The sequence below is a fragment of the Nannobrachium achirus genome (assembly GCF_963921795.1).
Source record: "Nannobrachium achirus genome assembly, chromosome: 18".
NCBI lineage: Eukaryota > Metazoa > Chordata > Actinopteri > Myctophiformes > Myctophidae > Nannobrachium > Nannobrachium achirus.
Genome location: NC_137825.1, coordinates 19306251 through 19329168, shown reverse-complemented (window position 1 = coordinate 19329168; position 22918 = coordinate 19306251). Strand labels below are relative to the sequence as shown.

Here is a 22918-nt window from a genome sequence, read left to right as displayed (position 1 = left end):
GATTGTCCTTCATTTTGATCTTTTATCCAATACCTTTTTGTCAACTTTTGTCAACCAGTAGTGGTCCTAGCAGACTACAGGGATCTAAATATTTAAATATAGCTGGTCTACATGACCAGCTACAACTACCACAGCTGTGTTAGTTACAGTCTATTGTATTCAAATACTCTACATATACATATTGGTTAAAATAACATTTTGATTAAAAGCTTTTAACTCTACAGAGGCATTCCAGTCCCGATCTCTTGTGTTAGTAGCACTGTGTATTAGGGCTGCAACTAATGATTATTTTCATAGTCGTTTAATCTGACAATTATTTAATTGATTAATCGATTAATCGGATTATGGCACTTATTTAGATATCACCTTATAAATTTGATCTTTTAGACACTGTTCCAACTGAAGACATTTAAGATGATTAGGTATAGCTAATAAAAGACAAACAAAATAAATACCTTTTTCTGACTGCAAACATTTGATTAAAGAATAGCTACACATTTGTGAGGCTAAAGGGTAACCGTACTCTTTTCAAATCAAGGTCATTTAAAAATAAATATTCAAGTCATATATTTGTTCTTGACCCTATATTCCTGCACAGTATTAATAAAAGTTCCAGCGATTAGTTGCCGATTCGATTATGATTACCAAATTAGTTATTTAATAACCGATTCGATTACGATTAATCGATTAATTGTTGCACCCCTACTGTGTATACTATCCTCTGCACCCCCGTTGACAAATGTGATGTCAGGTTTATGTATTTAATGCACGTGGGCACCGTCAGTCAATGTGACATTGCTGTTCCAACTTCCAATTATGACCAAGAAGACATTAATAAAATGCCATGTGTCAGCTCAGTCAGTGTGAGCAGGGACACTGCAATCACACTAAGATAGGACACTCCTCCCTGACACCCTTCCCTTTATTTACTTCAAAGTCAGCCGGAAGCTGGCCGGTATACTGTATCTTCTGGTGATAACTTCAGTTCAGCTTTTATAGCTACTGGAGATCTGAATAACGACATGAAAAAGAGATCTCCAGATCCCGTGGGACAAACACTGATGTAATGTTCAGATGTAATTCTACAGAAAGAAGAGCAAAGATGGCGGAGGCAAGAAAGGAGGGAAGATTAATCACATCCTCCCTTTTTTATGTCAGCAGGAGATATGGAGGATGTGGAGACTGCAACTATTTCCTGGCTGTGGTGCATGTGCCCTTTAAAAGACATGTGCACAGATGCATGGGCAGATGCAAAACACGTGTTACAGTTACACCATGCACACACACACACACACACCCCGTACTACCTCCACTGGTCTGTGAACTGCAAGCGTGCCAGCTGAATGCTCACAGACGATAAGCGCAAGTAAATATCCCAGAGATGCCGACTCTAGCTGTGCTATAGAGATTATGAGTTCCCAAGTGTGCAACGACTGTTTATCTTGTACACACTGAATATTCACTATCCGCCTTTCTCTGTCCATCCTGTTAAAAGTCTTCCGGTGTTGAAGCCACAGCCAAGCCATAACGGATGTCATTGAGTGATGATATCAGCCGAATATAAACTAATGGCTGTGGCTCAGACCCGGTTGTGGGTTGGGGTCCGGTACATCTGCCCATCATCAGGCCCTCTGGGGAGAGACACTGTGAAAGAAGCAGCCACGGCTGGGATGTTATTGGTGCTGTGTTATCTGAGCGTGGGGCAGTAAAGGCTGTCCGCTAAAGCGAAACGACAGAGAGTGGCCGATGTTCCGCATGCTGAAGCACAGAGGGCAGTGGTGTCCCACCAAATTCTGGGCCCTGGGTACAAGGATTCACTCACATTTTTGTGCTTTAACTATTGAAAAATAGCAGATATACAAGCTCACAGCAGCTGCGAGCTTGTAGATCTGCTATTTTTGAAAAATCGTGAAAGTGCAAAGTCTTTGAATATTTCAAATCCTTCTAAGGTTTTTCAAAAAACCTTGTTGTTTCTACATCAGTGGTGCTCAGACTTCTTTCATGTGAAAGAACCCCAAAATTATATGTATTTGGCCACGGACCCCCATCTCAAAGTATTCAGTTCCAGGGACCCCCCCAGAAGCAAAATTTTAGTCAAAAATGTTTGCTTAAAAAATACACACATATTCAAAGATTTGCACACATTTTCGCGACTTTTCAAAAATAGCAGATCTACAAGCTTGCAGCACGGCACTCGGTGCAGCGCTGTGAGCTTGTAGATCTGCTATTTTTCAATAGCTGAAGTATTAAATAATTAAGGCCCCTCCACCTTGAGCCCTAGGAACTCAGTCCCACTTTTCCCCCCCTTGTGACGCCCCTGACTGAGGGTAGCAAATGTCAGGTAGATACGAATAACAATGCACGCGCACGCACACGCACACACACACACACACACACACACACACACACACACACACACACACACACACACACACACACACACATCCGCACGGACACACCTCCTGTCAGCAAGAAACGAGGCGGAGTTCAGTTCTCAACTTTGTACAAGGCTGCTGAACACGGATAAAGTGGTTTCTCTGGAGAGATGTGTTCCGTGGTGAGTGGCTGTGAATCACAGCTTCCTGTGTAATTGGGTTATGGCACGCGTGCTAGCGGCCGCTCGTAAGGGCAGGATGTACTGTAGAGCTGCTGTTTGCTCTAAAGTGTTGGAATGATGATACTGTGTTTACTGTTTATCAATCTTTTATTGAGGATGTGTCTCCCTCACCCCTGAAAGGGTTAAAGCAAGGGTCTTCAACAGGGGGTCCGGGACCCCTAGGGGGTCCTCAGAGTTACTACAGGGGGTCCTCCAAATCTTTGTGTGATAGCAACCTTTTTTTTTTTTTTTTTTGAACTTTGTTTTTATTTCAGTTTTGGCAACTTGTACAAATATAATAAACATATTTTCACAACTGTTTTTTTTTGTTTTGTTTTTTTCTTATACATTTTTCAGCTGTATACCACTTGTAGAAAAAAAAAAGGAAATAGAGATTATTTGGCAAAAAAGCAAACAAACAAACAAACAAACCAAAAGCACATTCGAAAAACGCACATTAGGAATAGATGATACAGTAGAACAGTGTATTCTATGTGAATATGGCAGAGGAGAGAGAGTCTAAGTGGGAAGGTATTGAGAGAGCTGGGGCAGAATGAGAAATCAAAACATTTATATTTGAGGGAACAGAAGAAGTTTGATCCATCAAAATTGGTGTAGCTGGAGTCCATCTTTTAAAGAACAAGTCCGATTGAAGTCTTAGGGCGTAAGTAATTTGTTCCACTTGATAAATTTCACGTACCTTAGCCACCCACATGTTGTATGTTGGAGGGTCCGGTTTCAACCACTTAATTGTAATACATTTTATGGCCGCTGTGAGTAGTATATGGAGTAAATATATTTTGGCTCTGCCCTCTATTCCCTCAGGTACCATTCCCAACAACATTACCATGGGATCTACATCAAAAGCTTGACCAAAGACTTCCTTCAGTGCCTCAGAGATCTCCTTCCAAAATAGTCTTAACTTGGGACAGGTCCAGAATATATGAGTGTGGTTACCAATATGTGCCCCGCAGTCCCTCCAGCACCTATTAGAATGAGTCGGTCCCATTTTAGCCATAATCACCGGCGTCCTAAAAAATCTAGTTATCACTTTCCATTTAAATTCCCTCCAATTATTCGAATTAGTTACCAAGTGTGCTTCACTGCATATCTCTTCCCATTGATCTGATGGTATGTCTATACCCAATTCGGCTTCCCATTTTTCCTTTATATATATGGAATTGTTAGGAGACAGATCTAGAAAAAGTTGATAAAAGTCTCTAATTACCCTCCTCTCCTCATCAAATTCGAATATTAACAGAAGTTCTTCTATTGGGGTGGGTTTCATGGCATTCTTCCAATCTTTATGATTTGTTAAAAAGTGTCTTAGCTGCAGGTATCTATAGAAATCCGTCTTAGGGAGGTCAAATTCAATTTTCAGTTGTTCAAATGATTTAAGGCCATCCCTCCCACATAGTTGGTGTATACTTGTGAGACCATGTGCTGTCCAATTTCTAAAACCTGCATCTAGTTGATTGGGTATAAACTCCTTTATAGCAACCTTTTTTTTTGATAGCAACCTTTTTTCACGAGGCGTTGTGAGCTTGTAGATCGGCTATTTTCGGCAAAGAGTTTTGGTGTAGAGAGCACACTAAGTATAGAGTGAAAGGTCAAGTTTATTATGTATTGATGGTTCAATATCTGAAAACACAAATTGACATGAATCCAAAATACACTGATGATTGTGCTGTCAAATGATTAAACAATATGGAATCTATGAAAAGGATGTGGGGTCCCTGCTTCATCTCTCTCAACTAAGGGGTACTTGGCCTGAAAATGTTGAAGACCCCTGGGTTAAAGGGGCACCATCCCATCGGGGGAAATTACTGTTTTGCATTCACCCAGCAGAGGGCTTGCTCAGGAGCTTTAAGGGGTTGTAATTGTCTTGCTCAGGGATGGGTGAGCCAAGGGTCGGACCAGTGACCTTCGGATCTCTACTCACTCAGCTAAGGTTACAGGTGGGAAATTGGAGGAATGGGTTGTAACTGTCAAGCTCTGTCCCTCACAAAATAAAATGTGAGAGTGTAAAAAACCATCCCAAATGAACCCATTAAGCAGATAAATAAGACAGAGGAAGGCCGTGGTTGACTTCCAGATGTGTACGTAAACACAAAGGTGTTTTTGCTCACTCAGGCGTTGGGGACCAAGGGCTGTTAGATAACACCGGAACCAGCTTGTGACCTGGATATGCTTGAGGGAATGGTTGGCAGCAATGGAAAACCAAAACCATTTGCATCAGTTGTATAGAAAGAACTGTGCTGTACGACACTAGCATCAAGGGGGGAAGGGTTGTTTCCTCTATGGTGGCAGAGTCCAGTTGTTCCTTGTGTTGGCATGGCATCGACGAGCATTCAGAGGGCATGGGAATTAACATTACTCTAATAGATCCCCGGGTGTGGTTATAATATGAAAATATATCTTCTCTGTGTATCTTTGGTTTCTTCATGAAATCTGAAAGCCTTTTGAGTCAAAAGGCCCAATCGAAATACGCCGCTTTAGTGAATACAATCATCCCCTCCCGAACAGCTGTGGGCGTGGCTAACTCAAGTTGGATGGTGCTAAGGTGAAAACCAGGTATACTTAATGAACTGGTGGGTGTGGCCACATAAAAACACAATTTTAAGACTTTGTGTGCACTTTTTTGAAAAACATCTTCCTAGTATCACGGCATCCTGTCTTTAAAGTTTTCCTTATAGGAAGATACATCATACATGTTCCCAATTGGAGCCACTATAGGCGACATGGTACACAATTCAGGTGTTCTCTTTTTAGGCCATGACCCCCAAAATAAACATATTTGAACTGGGGACCCCCACCCTGTCAAGTCCTTGGAATTGTAGGTATTACACTTAATGTGACTTGGTTCCACAGATACATTTGTGAAAATAGCAAATTTGCGAGGCGTTGTGAGCATGTGGATCGGCTATTTTCACAATGTTCGCCTCTTGCTTACTTAATATTTGACCGTTTGTCTTGAAAGTCATTAAATTGTCACTTTATAAATATGCAGATACCCTGTATACACCTATACTGTGTGTTGCTTTGTTTACCATTGAGTGAGAAGGAAAAAAATACATTAATCATCTGGGGACCCCACCAAATAATTTGGGGACCCCACTTGGGGTCCCGACCCCAAGTTTGAGAACCACTGATCTAATTCAATTCAATTCATTTCAATTTTATTAAACTAAGTGTCAAATCATAACAAGTTACCTCAAGACACTTTACAGAGCAGAGACCCGAGCAGAGATCCCATCCTGAGCAAGCATTTTTGCGACAGTGGCTCCTAAGTGGCTGCAGAGTGCCGAGCAGATATTGAAGGAAGCAGCAGAAAAGGGCAATGCCACCGCCCTGAACAAGGGCCTAAGAACAAGGAGAATTGGGTTTCACTGCTATTGGGTGAAACCTAGGGGTTAAGTGTCATCCCTCTCTCTGTGTCTGATGAAAGAGAGGTGTCAGCAGCAGTGGTGCTGGTGTTTAGAGTGATGTATTATTTGACCAGAGCTAGCAGTTGTGGTGTAGAGGCACTCTCAGCGTGTGCGCATGGGCACACACACACACACACACACACACACACACACACACACACACACACACACACACACACACACACAGTGGCTTCCCTCAGTTTTTATAGCCCTTAGCCTTATGAATTGTTACATTTGGGACACCATGTCCCCATGCATCAACTGGTTTTGTCTAACCTTTTCTGTATCAGGGCACACTTCATAAAGTGTTCATGATGACACTCCCATTTGGCTGCTATTCAAGTTGTGCTATTGGGTGGCCTGTGTGCAATTTCAGAGCTTATTTTAATGAATCAATTGGCTGATTGGCAATTAATAACTTAACATACATTTGTTAATAATGTATCTTATTGGGACGCCTGCTGGCCTACTGGTCAAGTCGCATACCACTTAGGCATTGCCACATTGGCATGGATGCCTGGCACCGTCGCCGGTTCGATTCCCAATCTGGAAGACCATTGCCGCATGTCACTCCCCATCTATCCCCCCTATCCCCCCATTTCCTGTCAGTCTACTGTCCTATCCAATAGGCTGGACCGCCCTTTGAGAACCTCTGCATGTGCAATACACACAGGTTTCGTTCAAGTCAAGCTTTTCTACAATTTAATGTAGCCTACAGTTTACAACTCTTACAAAGCCATTTCTTTCATAAAATACCACAGCAACACCTTGTAGGGTGAGTCACTATTTGTAAACTATTGTACTATTGTGAGTTACTCAATATCTGCCTTTTTTTTCCAACACCTTTTGAAAGCAACCCTTGACGGATATGCTTAAAAATGACTCCCATGACATAATAGTAGGAAAGCACAGTACTCAAAGAGTTTTTACTTAGAGAATGCATCGGTAAGAAGAGTTCCGTTCAGGTTATGTTTTTATGGTTTATTTCTATAAATACAGAGAAACACAAATACTGTACAATTCAACAATTAATACCAAAGTGGCAACAATTAACCATAATACACCAATAAATGCAACAGATGCAGAATCATTAACCAAACTTCAGTGATGCATAACCACAGGTTCAAACTTCAAAGGACACCATAAGGACAGGGCTCTCAGGAGGAGAAGCTGCTGCTGGCAAACTATAACAGGAGACCAGCGTTCAGGCAGTATTTATAGCCGACCACTGATTAATTAAGAGTGAGTGAGTACAGGTGTGAATGGGGATTGAGTGGAGTGACCATTCATGAGCATAGGCCAGGGGGAGGGTTGCTGTCTAGTATGGCTCTTTTCTACAGCCGCCCCAAATACTGCAAGGATAAGTCATAGGCCTACTAGCAATAGCGATTTGGGATTTTAGGCAGAGAAACTGGATGGACATGATGCCAGCATCTAAGGAGGCACAGAGTTATAGGGTGAGACCAAAGGCAGAGGGGTCATCAGAAGGGAATTGAGCTGGTGAAGACCCATGTCTTCTGGAGGCTACCGGGCTCCCCAAAACCATCAGAAAACACTACAAAGCCAGTGATCATAAGTCAGGCGCTACAAATAAAGGAGGAACGGAGCAGGAGGCGGAGGATGATGAGTAAGCAGGACGAGGAGGAGCTGAAGATGTGGAGAAGGTTGGAGAGGACCCCACCCTCTCAGGAGCCTCCCCCTGCAGCCTCCACGGCAGACCTCCAGTACAGGCAGCCCCCGGTTCTCCGACTTCGGCCTGTCGGTGGACCACCTGAGGATGGCTGGCTGAAGCTGTAGACCACTCACTCAGCCTGAGGATGGCTGGCTGAAGCTGTAGACCACTCACTCAACCTGAGGATGGCTGGCTGAAGCTGTAGACCACTCACTCAGCCTGAGGATGGCTGGCTGAAGCTGTAGACCACTCACTCAACCTGAGGATGGCTGGCTGAAGCTGTAGACCACTCACTCGAAGACAAAGTGGAGTTTGGTGGAATGGACCAGGGCGGAGCCACAGCCGCCGCTTCCTCCCTGTATTCAAAGAAGGTCTCAGCAAGAACAGTCACCAACGTCATTTTCGGCTCCATGGGACGCCGCCATGACACTTTGGGTGGCGGAAGTGCCACCCAAAATAACATTAGCGTCTATGAGCACTTCGTCACTTCCGCCACCCAAAAGTGTCATGGCGGCGTCCAGGCGGGGTCCCATGGTGTGCCAACTTCCGGGTGTTGTCTGTTCCTGCCTAACCTTCCTTGCCTGTATTTACGCACCCCTCGGTTCTCTGACTTTGGACAGTCGGAGGCGGACCTCAGGAAGAGACTTCAGGGGCCTGACGTCACCGCCCCCCTTACATTACTCTCCACCCTCCCTGTACATGCCCAGTGCCACACCCAAGACGCCCAAGTGCACGGGTGTTTCTGAATGGAGGTCAAGCTGCAACCCCCCAGGCACCGTACTTCGGCGTGTCTGACAACGACTTCACCATGGATCTGCAGCGGAAAGGGGTTGAACTTCAGGCTGCTCAGAGCTTGTTGAACATCACCATGGTGCATCGGTAAGAATGTATGAAGAAGAGTTCCGGTCAGGTTATGATGATATGTTCTGTTTTATTCCTATAAATACAGAGAAACACATAAATACAATTCAACAATTAATATCAAAGTGGCAACAATTAACAACAATACACCAATAAATGCAACAGATGCAGAATCATTAACCAAACTCACTTCAGTGACACATAACCATGTTCAAAGGACACCATAAGGACAGGGCTCTCAGGAGCAAACTTTAACAGAGGAGACCAGCATTCAGGTGGTATTTATAGCCGACCACTGATTAAGGGTGAGTGAGGACAGGTGTGAATGGGGATTGAGAGGGAGTGACAGTAGGTGAGGTGGGTGGAGGCAATTCATGAGGATAGGCCAGGGGGAGGGTTGCTGTCTAGTATGGCTCTTTTTTACAGCTGCCCCCAAATATAAGGATATAAATCTGAAAAGTCATACTCTCTTTTCTACAGTTGAGTAAAAGTACAAAATTATTAACATGAAAGTACTCATTATATGAATGGCCCATTTCATAAACTTGATAAACTTCCCAAAAAAATAGTCAATGTGTAGATTGTCTATTTTTGGATAGACAACGTACATAATTAAATATGGCTTAAGTGGTTAATGTATGTTTTGTAATAATAATTTAAATCTACAAAGTACTGTAAACATCCTGTGGAAGGAAATGTATTTGCCTCTGAGATGTAGTGGAATAGAAGTATAGAGAGAAGTATTGCAAAATGGAAATACGCAATTATAGTAAAAGTACCTCAAAATTGTGCTCAAGGACAGTATGGGTAAATGTACTTCCACCAGCGATAGTAGGAACACACTCCGAACAGATCGCTCTACTGTCCCCGTCTTCATATATGCGTGGGACAGTGGCCTTTTCCAGACACTGTAGGTCACATTTGCATCTTACTCAGAATGCTCTTTGTTCCCTGATATGCCGTCTACTGGCCATATCGTGTCCTGCTGTATCTATGGCTTCTTTGTGTGTGTGTGTGTGTGTGTGTGTGTGTCTCGGGGTGTGTGTGTGTGTGTGTGTGTGTGTGTGTGTGTGTGTGCGCGTGCGTGCGTGCGTGCATGCGTGTCAGTCATTTCTCGAAGGGTCCAGCGGGGATCCGCGGCTCGTTCCATTCCTGCTCCGAGGTGTTCATGCAGAGTGCAGACCGAGTATTTCCCCCATGACTAAGAGTTGAAAATAGCAAATTATGTAATCAACCTCACCCCCCACCCCCGCCTCTGTTTCTAGTTTTATGTATCTATAATTTTTTCCTGCATTGTTTAAAGATATCTCGCCTCCCTCTGTCCTGTCGTCCAGATGGCACTCCGAAACATGAACTTCCCCCCTCTTATTCTCGGTCTCTCTCCGTCTGTCTCTCCACACTGCTCGCTGTTGTAGTACTACTTGCTTTGGCTCGTTTCCAGGCATGCAGGTGCTTCCGCGGTTCCCTTACCTGGGCGCCTGGCTGTTAGCACTTAGCAGTGGCAGACCGAGTAAAGCAGTGGTTCAGAAACTTTTCAGACCAAAAGAATCATATTTTAACTGGGGACCCGGACCCCCCACCCTGACAAGCACTATAAGTTGAGGCATTAATTTTGTATAACTCAGTTCTAGCAAATCTACCGCCTCGCGTTGTGAGCATCTAGATTTGTGAGCATGTAGATTTTCACAATTTCTGCCTCTAATATTTGACAATTTGGCCAATGTTTAATTTGTCATTTTAGAGGTATTAAAAAGTCCTTAAATTGTCACTTTAGAAATGTGCATATATATACCCTCTAATATACACTTAAACTCTATGTTGGTTTGTTCACTGTTGAGAGAGAAAACCATGTTGCACATTAAGTTAATCATCTGGGGATCCCTCCAAAATAATTTGGGGACCCCCCCTGGGGGTCTCGACCCACAGGTTGAGAACCACTGGAGTAAAGTACCGTGGACCGGTGAGGGTTGTCAGCAGCAGTCACCTGCCTGTCCCTCAATGCTGCTGCCCCCAGGGGAGAGATATGCAGGGTGACTGATTCATTGGAATAGGCAGGCGAATGAAGCTGGTGAGGGGAGCTGCCAGTGGTGGAAAGTAACTAAGCACATTTACTTTAAGTACTTGAGTACAATTTGGTGTTTTTTTTTTGTACTTTACTTGAGTATTTCCAATTCCCTATACTTTTGCTTCTACTCCACTACATCTCGGATCCAAATATTGTGCTATTTTCAAAAGATTGTTATACATTTGAAAACTTTAAATGGGACATCCTGCTTAATGAGTACTTTAGCTTTTGGTACTTCAATTCATTTTGAATTCTGGACTTTTACTTGTAACAGAGCATTTCTACATTGCAGTACTGATACTTTCAATTCAGTAAAAGATTTGAGTACATTTTCCACCACTGGGAGCTGCCCAAGTGTCATTGTTTCACCGCTGAAAGCGCTTGCTGCTTTGGTGCTCTGTGGTTTATGCCTCTCCAAAGGGCTGCTGAGGGATCAAATCCAGCACTGCTTGTACTCAGATGGATGGCAGGCTTATCGGAGCAGAGCAGGCCTCAACATTGTGAGCCTCTAATCGTCAACAGCTAGTGTGGAATTTGTTCTCTTAACCACATGAACCGCAGCGTCCCTATTCTGGGCATTTCATAATACTGTAGGCCAGGGGTCTTCAACATTTTCAGGTCAAGGACCCTTTACTTGAGAGAGAGATGAACCAGGGACCCCCACAACCTTTTTCATAGTTCCACATAGCACAATCATCAGTGTATTTTGGATTCATGTCAATTTGTGTTTTCAGATATTTAACCACTTGAACCACCGATACTTATTACATTTGACCTTTCACTCTGTACTAGTCTGCTCTTTTCCCCCTCTACACCAAAACCTCTATGCCGAAAATACAACGCCTCGTGCTGTGAGGTGTTGTGTTTGTGAGCTTGTAGATCTGCTATTTTGCTATTTTTGACAAGTGGTTAATATAAAAAAGGAGAAAAAAGGTTTCTATCACACAAAGATTTGGAGGACCCCCTGTAGTAACTCTGAGGACCCCCTAGGCTAGGGGTACATACAGTAGGGTTTAAAGGGATAATTCACCCAATCTTCCTATCGATTACTCACCCAATGGAGACTTGAATTCATGGATATTTTTTGACGCATTTCTAAGCCAATAATTTGATGACCAGCAGTGGTTCCCTATGGAGACACAAAGAGCCTATTTTGTTTCCTATGGAGACACAAAGAGTCTCCTGAAATTATTGGTTTAGGAATGAGACAAAAACAAAACAATATCCATGAATTCAAGTCTGCATTGGGTGAGTAATCGATAAAAAAAAATATATATGTCATTTTGGGGGTGAACTATCCTTTTAAGTGCTTAATGAGATCAAAAGTGAATGGTCATCACAAAATAACTAACTCTCTTGCGGAGACATATTATGTATTAGTTAAGATGAAGAATCTACATCTAAACTCATAATACATAATCTGTCTCTGCAACGGTTAGCCAGGTTAATAATATGCTGACAGGGCGGTGACAACCCATAATGTTCACCCTGCATCTCCCATGTGGCTGGGTGTGTACTGGACTGCCAAGACTTTGTGTAGGAAAAACCAATGGCTGCTATTTGCAGGATGCAGACTGAAGCGTGTCAAGAACTGTCAGTCATTTTTCATAGATTTGCCTTCACTATGAAAATCACTCGGATTGGTTAGCTCATTATACTGCCAGTGCCAGGGGACGTGGAGGGTGATGTTCTATGCTCAGACCAAGGTAACTCACACGGCAAAAGCAGAACATGCACGTGAGGAGTCAGATAGATTCGCTCGTCATCGTCGCTGAACAGAGCGGATTACGAGACGGGAACACTGCAATTTCTCGCCTCTGCCTGCATTCGTCCAGACTTGAGCGAGTGCTGCTCAGTGGCGTCAGTTCAGAAAAAGCTAAGGTATGGCAACATGACTGGTGTCTTACATGCGCGCCTTCGCGCGCGTGTAAGACACCAGTCATGTTGCCATACCTTAGCAACAGGCATGATACATTTATTTTAAGAAGTACATTTTCTTTTTTCCCCCGTTTCTATGGTTTCTTGGGCTGGATATGGCAGCCTGGAACAAGTGCATTGCACCTGTGCAGCTGACCTGCGGAACCTGGGAATATACCATTCTGTCAAGATGGGGAGAATACAAGTGTGGAGAATATAATTATAATACCTTGTTAAAGTGACCATTTTGTTAAATTTTCATTTGTAGTTTTTTAATGTAATTTAACAACATAATAACCAGATCAGATAGACAAAGAGACATTCATGGATTTATATTTAAAAGTAACTTTTATTTAACCCCCCTGGACCCAGGGTATGGCAGCTGCATACCCCTGCCATACCCAATTGACGCCCCTGGTGCTGCTGCTGCTGCTGCTCGGATTGTTGAGTGCTGGGGAGAATCTCCAGGGGAGTTTGCACTGCAGAGTACACAGTTGCCGGGTGCACTCTCCTCTCCTCTAGCACATACAGGCCCTGTCTTCTCTCTCTCTTCTCCTCCAAAGCTGTCTCCCTTTTCATCATTTAGTCATCACAATTGTGTTTCAGCTCTTCGCCTCGGGAGGCTAAAAATGGCTTCCACCTCCAAGCTGATGCTTGGTGGAGAGGCAGATTTTGACAGAGCTACAGTAGAGCTGGTTAGCAGAGCCATACAAGCAAAAAGAAAAAGGAGCAGCTCAGCTGAAAAGCATCTTGGTGCAACTCCCTGCTGCTTCCGCTGAAAATGTGGTCTGCATGGCATTCTGTGCTATTTAGTTGTGTTGTTAAAGAGACTGGCTGTCTTTGAGAGGAACGACCTTTAGCGGCAAACATTTGTCTCCTATAAGATGTAGGCTCATTAGGAGAGGGACATTCTCCATCTGCCCCACTCCGCTTCATTAAGAAGAGCAATCAATGTCATTGATTTCACCCAGCTAGCCAACAGCAACGGGGAAAACCTGCCACAAGAGGGTATTTTGTGTGTGTGTCTGTCGATTGACTGATTGTTGGCTCACTTATTACGATCAGCGATGGATTAGGGACTGAACATAGTCATTAGTTGTTAAACAACACGGTACATGCAATGGTGGTAACATACACTAGCCTAACTATAGATAGGCTTAGGCAGCCTACAGCTGCCTATCTACAGTATATGTATGTCTTTCTTTCATTTGCACGAGAGACTGAGGAACTCTGTCTTTATTTACACACTAAGTATATTTGATATTTGTTTTGATATTTGATCATTGCAATCCTTTTAACCACAGTAACCCTGGTGTCCTTTTTTGGGCATGTCGTTATATGCGAACATTCTCTAGGGGCCTATATGCTTAATTTATACACGTCTACAAGCTCTGTGTCAGACTTTAAAATGAAACTGCAATATGTGGGTATGCTTGCATTCAAATCATTTCACCCACTATTTTATACCTGTAAACAAAGTGAAGTTGAAGTTCCCCAACTCTCCTCTCCTCTCCATCCCATTAATGCAAGCTATAGCGACAGTATAACTTTAGTGCTGTGCTGTGCCTTGCTATTCACGTCCACCACCTACTCCTCCTTGACACCTCCCTGGAGAAAGCCCATGTATATGATTAGATAATATTAAACCTCTCCATCTCCATTCTCTCTCTCTCTCTCCCTCCCTGAGTATCTCACTTATTCCAACTGAGACTCGTTAATAAAGTTATCTTACCAGGATGTCCTGGCAGACTGGGAGTGAGCGATCGGTCCAGGCCTTTAATGAGCCCAGTTTAAATACTTTGTTTTCACGTGTGTGCCTATGTGTGTCTCTCAAATATTACAGTCACAGTGTCTCCCATATTCTTCTGTGCTGTTATTTAGCAAATAAAGATGACAACCAGAGGGAGTCTAAAAATGAACCCCAGCAGAGGTGGAGAGCACTTTTTGCTTCCCTGCTCAATAAAATATAATTAAATCTGGATGTGTGTCAGTTCACTGTGCTAAAAGACTATTGACTGATTTAGCGAAGTGGGCAGTATCAAGTGCCTGAACACCCGATTTCTGAACAGTTTCTAGCGGCCGTCAGCCAGTTGAACCGGGGGAAATCTCGCTATTTCTACATCCCATCATTTCGACTAAGGGAGTCGGCAGGTTAGGGTCAGGGTATGGGTATGGGTTAGGTTTAGGCATAGAAGTTAATATTCATCCACGTCGGCAGGTTAGCTTCTCACCCGTGTCATGGTTACTGAGGTTAGGGTCAGGGTCAGGGTATGGGTTAGGTTTAGGCATAGAGGTTAACATTCACCCACGTCGGCAGGTTAGCTACTCACCCACGTCGGCAGGTTAGCTTTTGACCAGGTTAACATTCACCCGTGTCGAAAGAATGAACCGTAGAACAGATGCCATGTCGCAATATCGACACGCTCCCGTTGAACCGGGCCTGAACACCGCCTGCTGCCAGACTGACCTGCTGCAATGAAACACTTCCCGTTAGGTCAGTCTATTTTCCTAATGCTGGATGCCATCCCGAATGCATACTTTCTTATGCAGATTTTCCTGCCGTGGTTTGACCTGATGTGCACGTGTTTTTTGTTTTTGTTTTCTCTTGCTACCTTATCTCTATCCTCTCTGTTTTCACGGAAAATGCTACAAAACCGGTGAAGCGCACATGAAAAAAAAGGAAATAAAAACTATTTCCTTTCTTTACACCTGTTAACCCACAGGTTTGAGGAGAATTGGTTTTGTTTAATGGCGCTGTTCCAAAAGCTGTTTTACAGCAAGCTCATCCAATTTACAATTTACAATTTAGGCATTTGGCAGATAATCCGGAGCGATTTACAATAAGCAAAGGTAATAATACATCAATACATCAACATCAGTACAAGGTAATACATCAACAAGAATACATCGAATGCATAGAAATAGTATCGATCCAGCAATTAATTGGTAAATGTAAGTGTTCTTCTTATCTTTTCTTTTACTATGTTATGCCAGCCTGCTTACTAAACAGCACTGCATACCACATAACTAAGGCTATAGTCTTTGAATCCTTGGGGGGTACCAGGGGGTCCCCAGCAAAATGAGCTAATATAGCTAACCACTTTAAAGATATACAAGCTCACAGCACGTCACTCCGTGCCACACTGCAAGCTTGTACATCAGATATTTTTGAAAGATCTTGAAAGAGTTGAAAGAAATGTTAATCATTTAGATTCTTTTTGTTTCGTAGCTCGGCACAAACTGGCCACTTTTAGCATTTCTTATTTCTTTTAGCATTTCAGTTTACTATCAGAACCGTCACATCTTGACTGTATCTGTCTGTCTGTCTGTCTGTCTGTCTGTCTGTCTGTCTGTCTGTCTGTTTGTATGGGTAACGCTTGTCTTTTTTGTTGATTGACTCTCACGCTCTGACATCACTGTGATGCCAGGGGAACCAAATCCCATTTAGGCCCATATATGGAGATATGGAGATCCCTGTGATGCCAGGGGAACCAAATCCCATTTATGCCCATATATGGAGATCCCTGATGTCATCAATATTAAGCCCATATCTGTGAATATCCATGTGTACCAGGGGTCTCCATGTGTAACTGGTCCGATATACATCACTGGCACAAGACATGGCGCGCTTAGGTGTCTTACTGGTAGTCTCTCTCTCTCTCTCTGTCTGTCTGTCTGTCTCTCTCTCTCTCTCTCTCTCTGCCCAGACAAAGACAAAGAGCCTACTCAGTCAGGGCCAGTCGTACCAGCATCCAGATGATTAGCATTGACTTTGTATTCTGTGTGTGCATGTGTACAGTATGTACATACTGAATCTCTCTCTCTCTCTCTCTCTCTCTGTGTTTGCTTGGGGACAGCGGTGGCACTGTTTTCATGGTCATGGATAAACGGAGATTTACAGCTGCAGGCAATCCTGCTTTGGCCATCCGTCCAATCTGTTACCCTGGTTACCACCACATCATTTCTGAATCTGTGTTAAGATGAAAGATACATCAATGCAGACAATGAGCATGCAGCGCACACATACAAGATTATTTGGAACATCAGTATCAAAATCTCTCTCTCTCTCTCTCTCTCTCTCTCTCTCTCTCTCTCTCTGTGTGTGTGTGTGTGTGTGTGTGTGTGTGTGTGTGTGTGTGTGTGTGTGTGTGTGTGTGTGTGTGTGTGTGTGTGTGTGTGTGTGTGTGTGTGTGTGTGTGTGTGTGTGTGTGTGTGTGTGTGTTGGGGAGGCTGAGAGATGAAGAAAATGGACAGAGAAAATTATTCATGCATGCTGAGGATAAGTGGAACAGCGTTTTAAATAAACATCATGAATAAAAGTTATGAATATTTTAGTCTGATTACACTTAGCCTATTGCTTTTAGTGTGTAGGACACAGCATATCACTCTAAGTTTCTCAGATCAGATTTGATTTATTTATGCATACTTTGCAATTCCGTATTTTTAATGTTTTTGTATTTCCATGATGTAGCCTTTTGGAGGCTTATCTTCGTTCATTCACATATTTCTAAATTTACAGTAGCTAAATCTTTAGAGTGCAACACTGTGCTACTTATGTTAAACTTTTATTGTATGTTTATTTTACATGTTTTTGTTTGTGCACTGTGCAAGAACAGTGGCAATGTGCACTGCAGTGCATACTGTTTCAATGTTTAGTACTAGTAGGATTGTATTCTATTTCTTAGATGTTCAGGCCGTATACAGAGCTGCAGTAGTGTTTATCTGTTCAACTCCAGTGCTCGACAGCAAAGCATGAAAGCATGAGAAATCTTCGATGTATTTGGGTTTTAAATGTGACACAACCCGTGCAGTGCAGTCATTTCCAGACATTATGAAACCCTCGCCAGTGTATAGTATACCAATAACAAGCACATCGTGGTAGTAATTGGCTGTGTAATCAAATCCCACGGGATTGGTGTCATTGAGACATCAAACACGGTTGCAATAATACTGTGCTTGTTTCAAAGATACAATACCATTATACTGAGTTGAGAGACACACTCAAGTTCGTCCTCTGTGGCTCCCTCCTTACAATGGTGTTGTATAAAAGCTCGCAGGTGAAAGCCACAACAGCAAAATCCCATTAGGCAAATCACACTAAAAGGTCTGATTCACAGTACTGTACATTTGGTTGGTGTTGTTTGTAATGAAAAGCTTTGCTGCTGGGCTTTGCTGTGTCTGTTCTGTTGCAAGCTGATGGAGCTCAATCGATGTGTGAAAGCTTGAGTCTTTTTTTCCCCTGCCGTGGTTCATGCTAGGCTGTATGGCTCCACGTCAGGCCAATTCATTATTCATTGTTTGCTATATTATGCAGAATGTCAAAGACATACTACATCAGGCAGGGTAACATCTGTAGTGTAACACGTGCGATTAATAGAACCGGAAGGTTCCCAGTTTGATCTCGGGCTCCCCCAGAGTTAGTGTCGAAGAGTCCTTGAGCAAAGACACTGAACCCCAGTTTGCTCCCGATGAGCAGGTTGGTGCCTTGCATGGTTTCCTTCAACATCGGTGTATGGATGTGTGTGTGAACGGGTGAATGTAACGCACAATCTATGCAAAGCACCTTGGTTTAAGACGCAATTTACCATTTATAACAATGCAAATCTACAAACATTCAGCATATTTCACTACACCGGCTAAAGCATGTTCACCATGGGATTCACTTAATCTCCAATATGTTCTCAGTGCACATTATAATGCGCTTATAAGGTTTCATAACACTCAGATGTTTATAATATTATGCATAAGAACTTATAACAAGGTTTATGACGGGTGCTGGACATTGTAAGCTCAGCAGAACAGCACATTGTACAATGTTCTGTTAGTATAGTTACTATAGTGTTTGGTCCATATTTGGACTTCATCCTTATCCCCTGTGAGGAGAAAAAAAAAACAGTTTCAGTTGCTCCACCCAAACTGTTGGGTGACTGTTGGTTTTCCTGGGCCTTCCTCCAATCATGGTCGAGTGGGGGTGGGCCTTACGCACACCAAGGCCCGCCCCCACTTGATCATGATTGGAGGAAGGTCCCCCCACCTGTCACCCCTACATGAAAACTGAAACTTAAAGGAGTAGTTCACCCCCAAAATGACTTTTTTTCTATTGATTAGACAAAAATGTGATAACAATAAATTTACCCCCATCTGGAATCAATGGGGGTAAATTTACTCGAATCAAATTTTTGTCTTAGGAATGTGACAAAAACCAAAAAATATTATTGAACTCTTCTCTCCATGGCATGAGTAATCAATAGAAAAAAAGTAATTTTGGGGGTGAACTACTCCTTTAAGTAAAATCAATTACCCTAACATTAACACCTCTGGTATTACATTACAGTACATTTAATTAACGTATGACGCTTTGGTGTGTCCTGCAGATGGCGCTCCGCTGAGTGAGCTGTCGTGGTCCACGTCCCTGGCGGTGGTGGCCATCTCCCTGTCAGGCCTCTTCACCTTCATCTGCCTCATGCTGGCCTGCCTCTGCTGCAAGAGGAAGGGGAACGGAGGCTTCAAGGTTGGTCTCTAAAATGAAAAGTAAAATGAGTAAAATGAACCATAAATGAACCATATTATTTGTTCAGCGTGGGCGCATTGCACAAAAATAATTGTCCATTGTTGAATGATACACAGGAAAACACACACACACGCACGCACGCGCGCGCGCACGCACACACACACACACACACACACACACACACACACACACACACACACACACGCACACACACACACACATGTGCACCCGTGCACCCACACACAAACCACACGTTCTCTCTTGAGTGCGTATATCTATTCTCTTGCACTGCCAGTGCGCCCACTCACTCTCATCTCCACAGATGTTTTTCAGCAAAAATAAAAAAAAGTCCTTTTCGTGTGTGGAAGGTTTCCCAGCAGCCTCAGTTTGAATCCTCAGTCAGTACTCAGGGCCGTCTCCCACCGCATGGGCCTTACAAAAGGCCGGATCCACGTGGGATGGCAGAGAGGTGAACCAGAGTTTTTTCATGGAGTTTTCCTGTCGTTGGCTCACTGTGTGAATGCAGGCCCTGGTTCTGATCGGCACCTCCAAATGGGTCACACTACCCCTCAGAAAATAAAACAGAACAGAGATTGCAGATCTGCTATTTTCGCCTATAATGATCATGACATGCTCAAAATAGAGATGCCGGGTTAAAAGTGATCAAGTGATCACTTTTCTTTGGGGTCATTTTAACGTCTACAAAGTTGACCACCCAACAGAGATGATGTGTACTGTACTGTACTGTATGTCTCTGTCTCTGTCTCTTTTCATTTATGTATTCTTTCATGGTCCTTGACTATATTGTCAAGGACAATATATTGACTATATATTAACCTAAACAGACTGGTGAGGAAAGCAGGCTCTGTCGTTGGGTCCTCTCTGCAGGGGGTGGAGGAAGTAACCAGGGTGCGAACAGCGAGGAATCTAGATTCCATCTTGGAGAACTCCTCCCACCCCCTCCATCTGGAGATCACCTGTTACTGGAGTAAGAGAGGAAACGACCGCTTTGCCTACCCAGGACGGAGATGTGAGAGACTAGGAAAATCTTTTGTACCGGCTGCCCTTAAGCTGTACAACGAGACACATAACGGACGATTGAAAAGGACTTCCTTCCTAACTTAGACTGACGGAACTATTGCTGTATTGACTTTGACCCCTAAGGACCTACCAGGGAGAGTGCTCATGTGCGTCTTGCGGTGACACGCTTCCTAGTTTCTTCTTCTCTGAGCTGTTTTTTTTTCGCACTGATTTTTGACATTGCACTATTAGGTTGTGTTGGTAGTTTCTGAGTATTTTGCTTTGTTTAACAATTACAGTGAGATACTTGTTGCACTAACTAGCATTGATTGCTACGGTCTCTTTTTGTAAGACTCTTTATGTATATATACTTATATTATTCGCCCCTATCTATTGATGCACCTTCTCTTTATTGGTACTGTACTGCTCTTGTTTTTTTTCCTCTTATCTATCTTTTTCTTACTTCTCTGTAACTTTGTAAATAACTGTATACTGCTGTGCTACAACTGGACAACTGAATTTCCCCCTTGGGATAATAAAGGTATCTATCTATCTATATTGTTACTGTCATGCAGAAACCTCATATCTCCATATTTCAACCTTTTTTTTTCTTTTTTCTTTTTTAGTTTTTAGTTTTTCTTCTTTTGAAAATGAATCATCATACAAAAGTGTTGCATAAAAGTAGTGAAAAAAACTCTTCAAGGTTTCCACCCGACAGCAACGATATATACTGTATTGGGTATGTAACTATGATGCAAAGATGTGCATGATCCAGCCACAGATCTGCTAAACTATGAGAATGATATACACAACACAACAAAACAAAACAACATAACTTTATTCTGTTTTTTCATTTTACCACTCCTGGAGGATCTATCCTTTATTATTATAAAGATGTAATAAAGATGTCCCCTTGCGGGTATACTCGGACGAACATGGTGAGTGTTAGTCCCAAATACACGTGTGGGGATTCAATGTGCACAAATAAAAGGCCACTAAAAGAAAATCCCCCTCTCTTTCCTATCTCTGTACGTTCATAGAGCATAAAATACCCCCACGGGGACACTGATGTCACTGCAGAAACACAGAGGTAGACTGTAAATCACATTTAATTGAGGCAGGTGAAGTGGTGTTTTTATAAATCCCAGACAGAAGACTGGGATTTACATAGGAACTCTCCACCTTTTGTATTTCTTGGTCTCTCTGTCTCTCTCTCTCTCTCTCTCTCTCTCTCTCTCTCTCTCTCTCTCTCTCTCTCTCTCCCCACCCTCCCGCCCAGGGGTGTCGCACCAAATTCTGGGCCCCATGGGTAAAAGGATTCACTTCAATTATTTTGTACTTTAACTCTTGAAAAATAGCAGATATACAAGCTCACAGCGAGCTTGTATATCTGCTATTTTTGAAAAATCGTGAAAAAGTCTTTGAATATTTCAAATCCTTATAGTTTTTTTTTTAAAAACCTATGTTTCTATGTCAGTGGTGCTCAAACTTTCTCATGTGAAGGACCCCCAAAATGATATGTATTTGGCCACGGACCCCCCATCTCAAAATATTTAGTTCCAGGGACCCCCCTCCCAGAAGCAAAATTTTAGTTACAAATGTTCGCTTAAAAAATACATATGTTCAAAGATTTGCACACATTTTCACAACTTTTCAAAAATAGCAGATCTACAAGCTCACAGCGTGGCACTCGGTGCCACGCTGTGAGCTTGTATATCTGCTATTTTTCAATAGTTAAAGCATAAAATAATTAAGGCTTCTCCACCTTGGGCCCTAGTAACTCAGTCCCACTTTCCCTCCCCCTTGTGACACCCCTGCTTAGTCCCTCTCTCTCTCTCTCTCTCTCCCTCCCACCCTCCCGTCCTCATCTAATTTTCTCATTTCCCCTCTCTGCAAGTGGAACTGAGCTTCAAGAAACACATCTCTAATTAAATGGAGGTTTCTTTTACTGTGTGTGTAGTCAGATTAGTCCTCATGTCTAACATATAGAGCAGAGTGCCGCCTCTCTCTCTCTCTCTCTCTCTCTCCTCGCTCCCTGTAGAGAGCACTGCATACTTTCCCACCATACAGCTGTGGTCCTTGTGGTTCTGCTGCAATGTAAAGCCATCTCGGGCAGCAGCAGATGGCTGCTTGTTCATTCCGTGCGAGTGCGCGTAAGTGTGCACGTGTGTGTGTGTGTGTGTGTGTGTGTGTGTGTGTGTGTGTGTGTGTGTGTGTGTGTGTGTGTGTGTGTGTGTGTGTGTGTGTGTGTGTGTGTGTGTGTGTGTGTGTGCAGTACACACTATCGGGCTGCAGACTTTGTTGATAAAATCAACAACCATGCACGTGCATGAACACACGCCCACACATGTACTGTTTTACACACACACACCACACACACACACACACACACGCACGTACATGCACACACACGGCACACTTCGGATTGTGTTGGGTCCGGACCACCCTGCTCGGCCCTGTCAGGGTGTGTCCGAAGGGGAGGGGGTTATAGAGGAGGAGGAGGGGGGAAGGGGGGATGGGGGGCAGCAAGGGCGTGAGGAAGGGCAAGCCCCAGAGCTCACTGTGCATCCGGCTCCAGGGCCTCCATCTGGAATTGGACACAGCCTCTCCCAGAGCAGGAAAGGGGGATTTCGGGAATATTTTCGGTAGAGCTAAACACTGTGTGTGTGCGTGCGTGCGCGGCTGCGCGCACATTTGTGAGTGCGTGCGTTTGAGTGCGTGCGTGCATGCTTGCGTGCGTGTGGACACATGCAAATGTGTGCAATGTGTCCTCATCGTTCAGTGGGGAAAGGGACTGCCTTGCAGATGTTCTCTGGCTCTGGAAGGAGGGAGAGAGAGAGAGAGAGAG

The 22918-nt window shown here is 43.4% G+C and overlaps 1 protein-coding gene across 1 annotated transcript in view; it reads left to right on the top strand.

Moving 5' to 3' along the window:
- Positions 1-22918, top strand: part of aatkb (apoptosis-associated tyrosine kinase b) — a gene marked incomplete at its 5' end in the record, with an annotated part of 66256 nt that overhangs the window by 12613 nt on the left and 30725 nt on the right. Inside the window, one exon of the mRNA XM_080747263.1 lies at positions 18914-19050. Within this exon, the coding sequence (XP_080603389.1) occupies positions 18914-19050 (137 nt within the window). The remainder of the gene's footprint in view (positions 1-18913; positions 19051-22918) is intronic.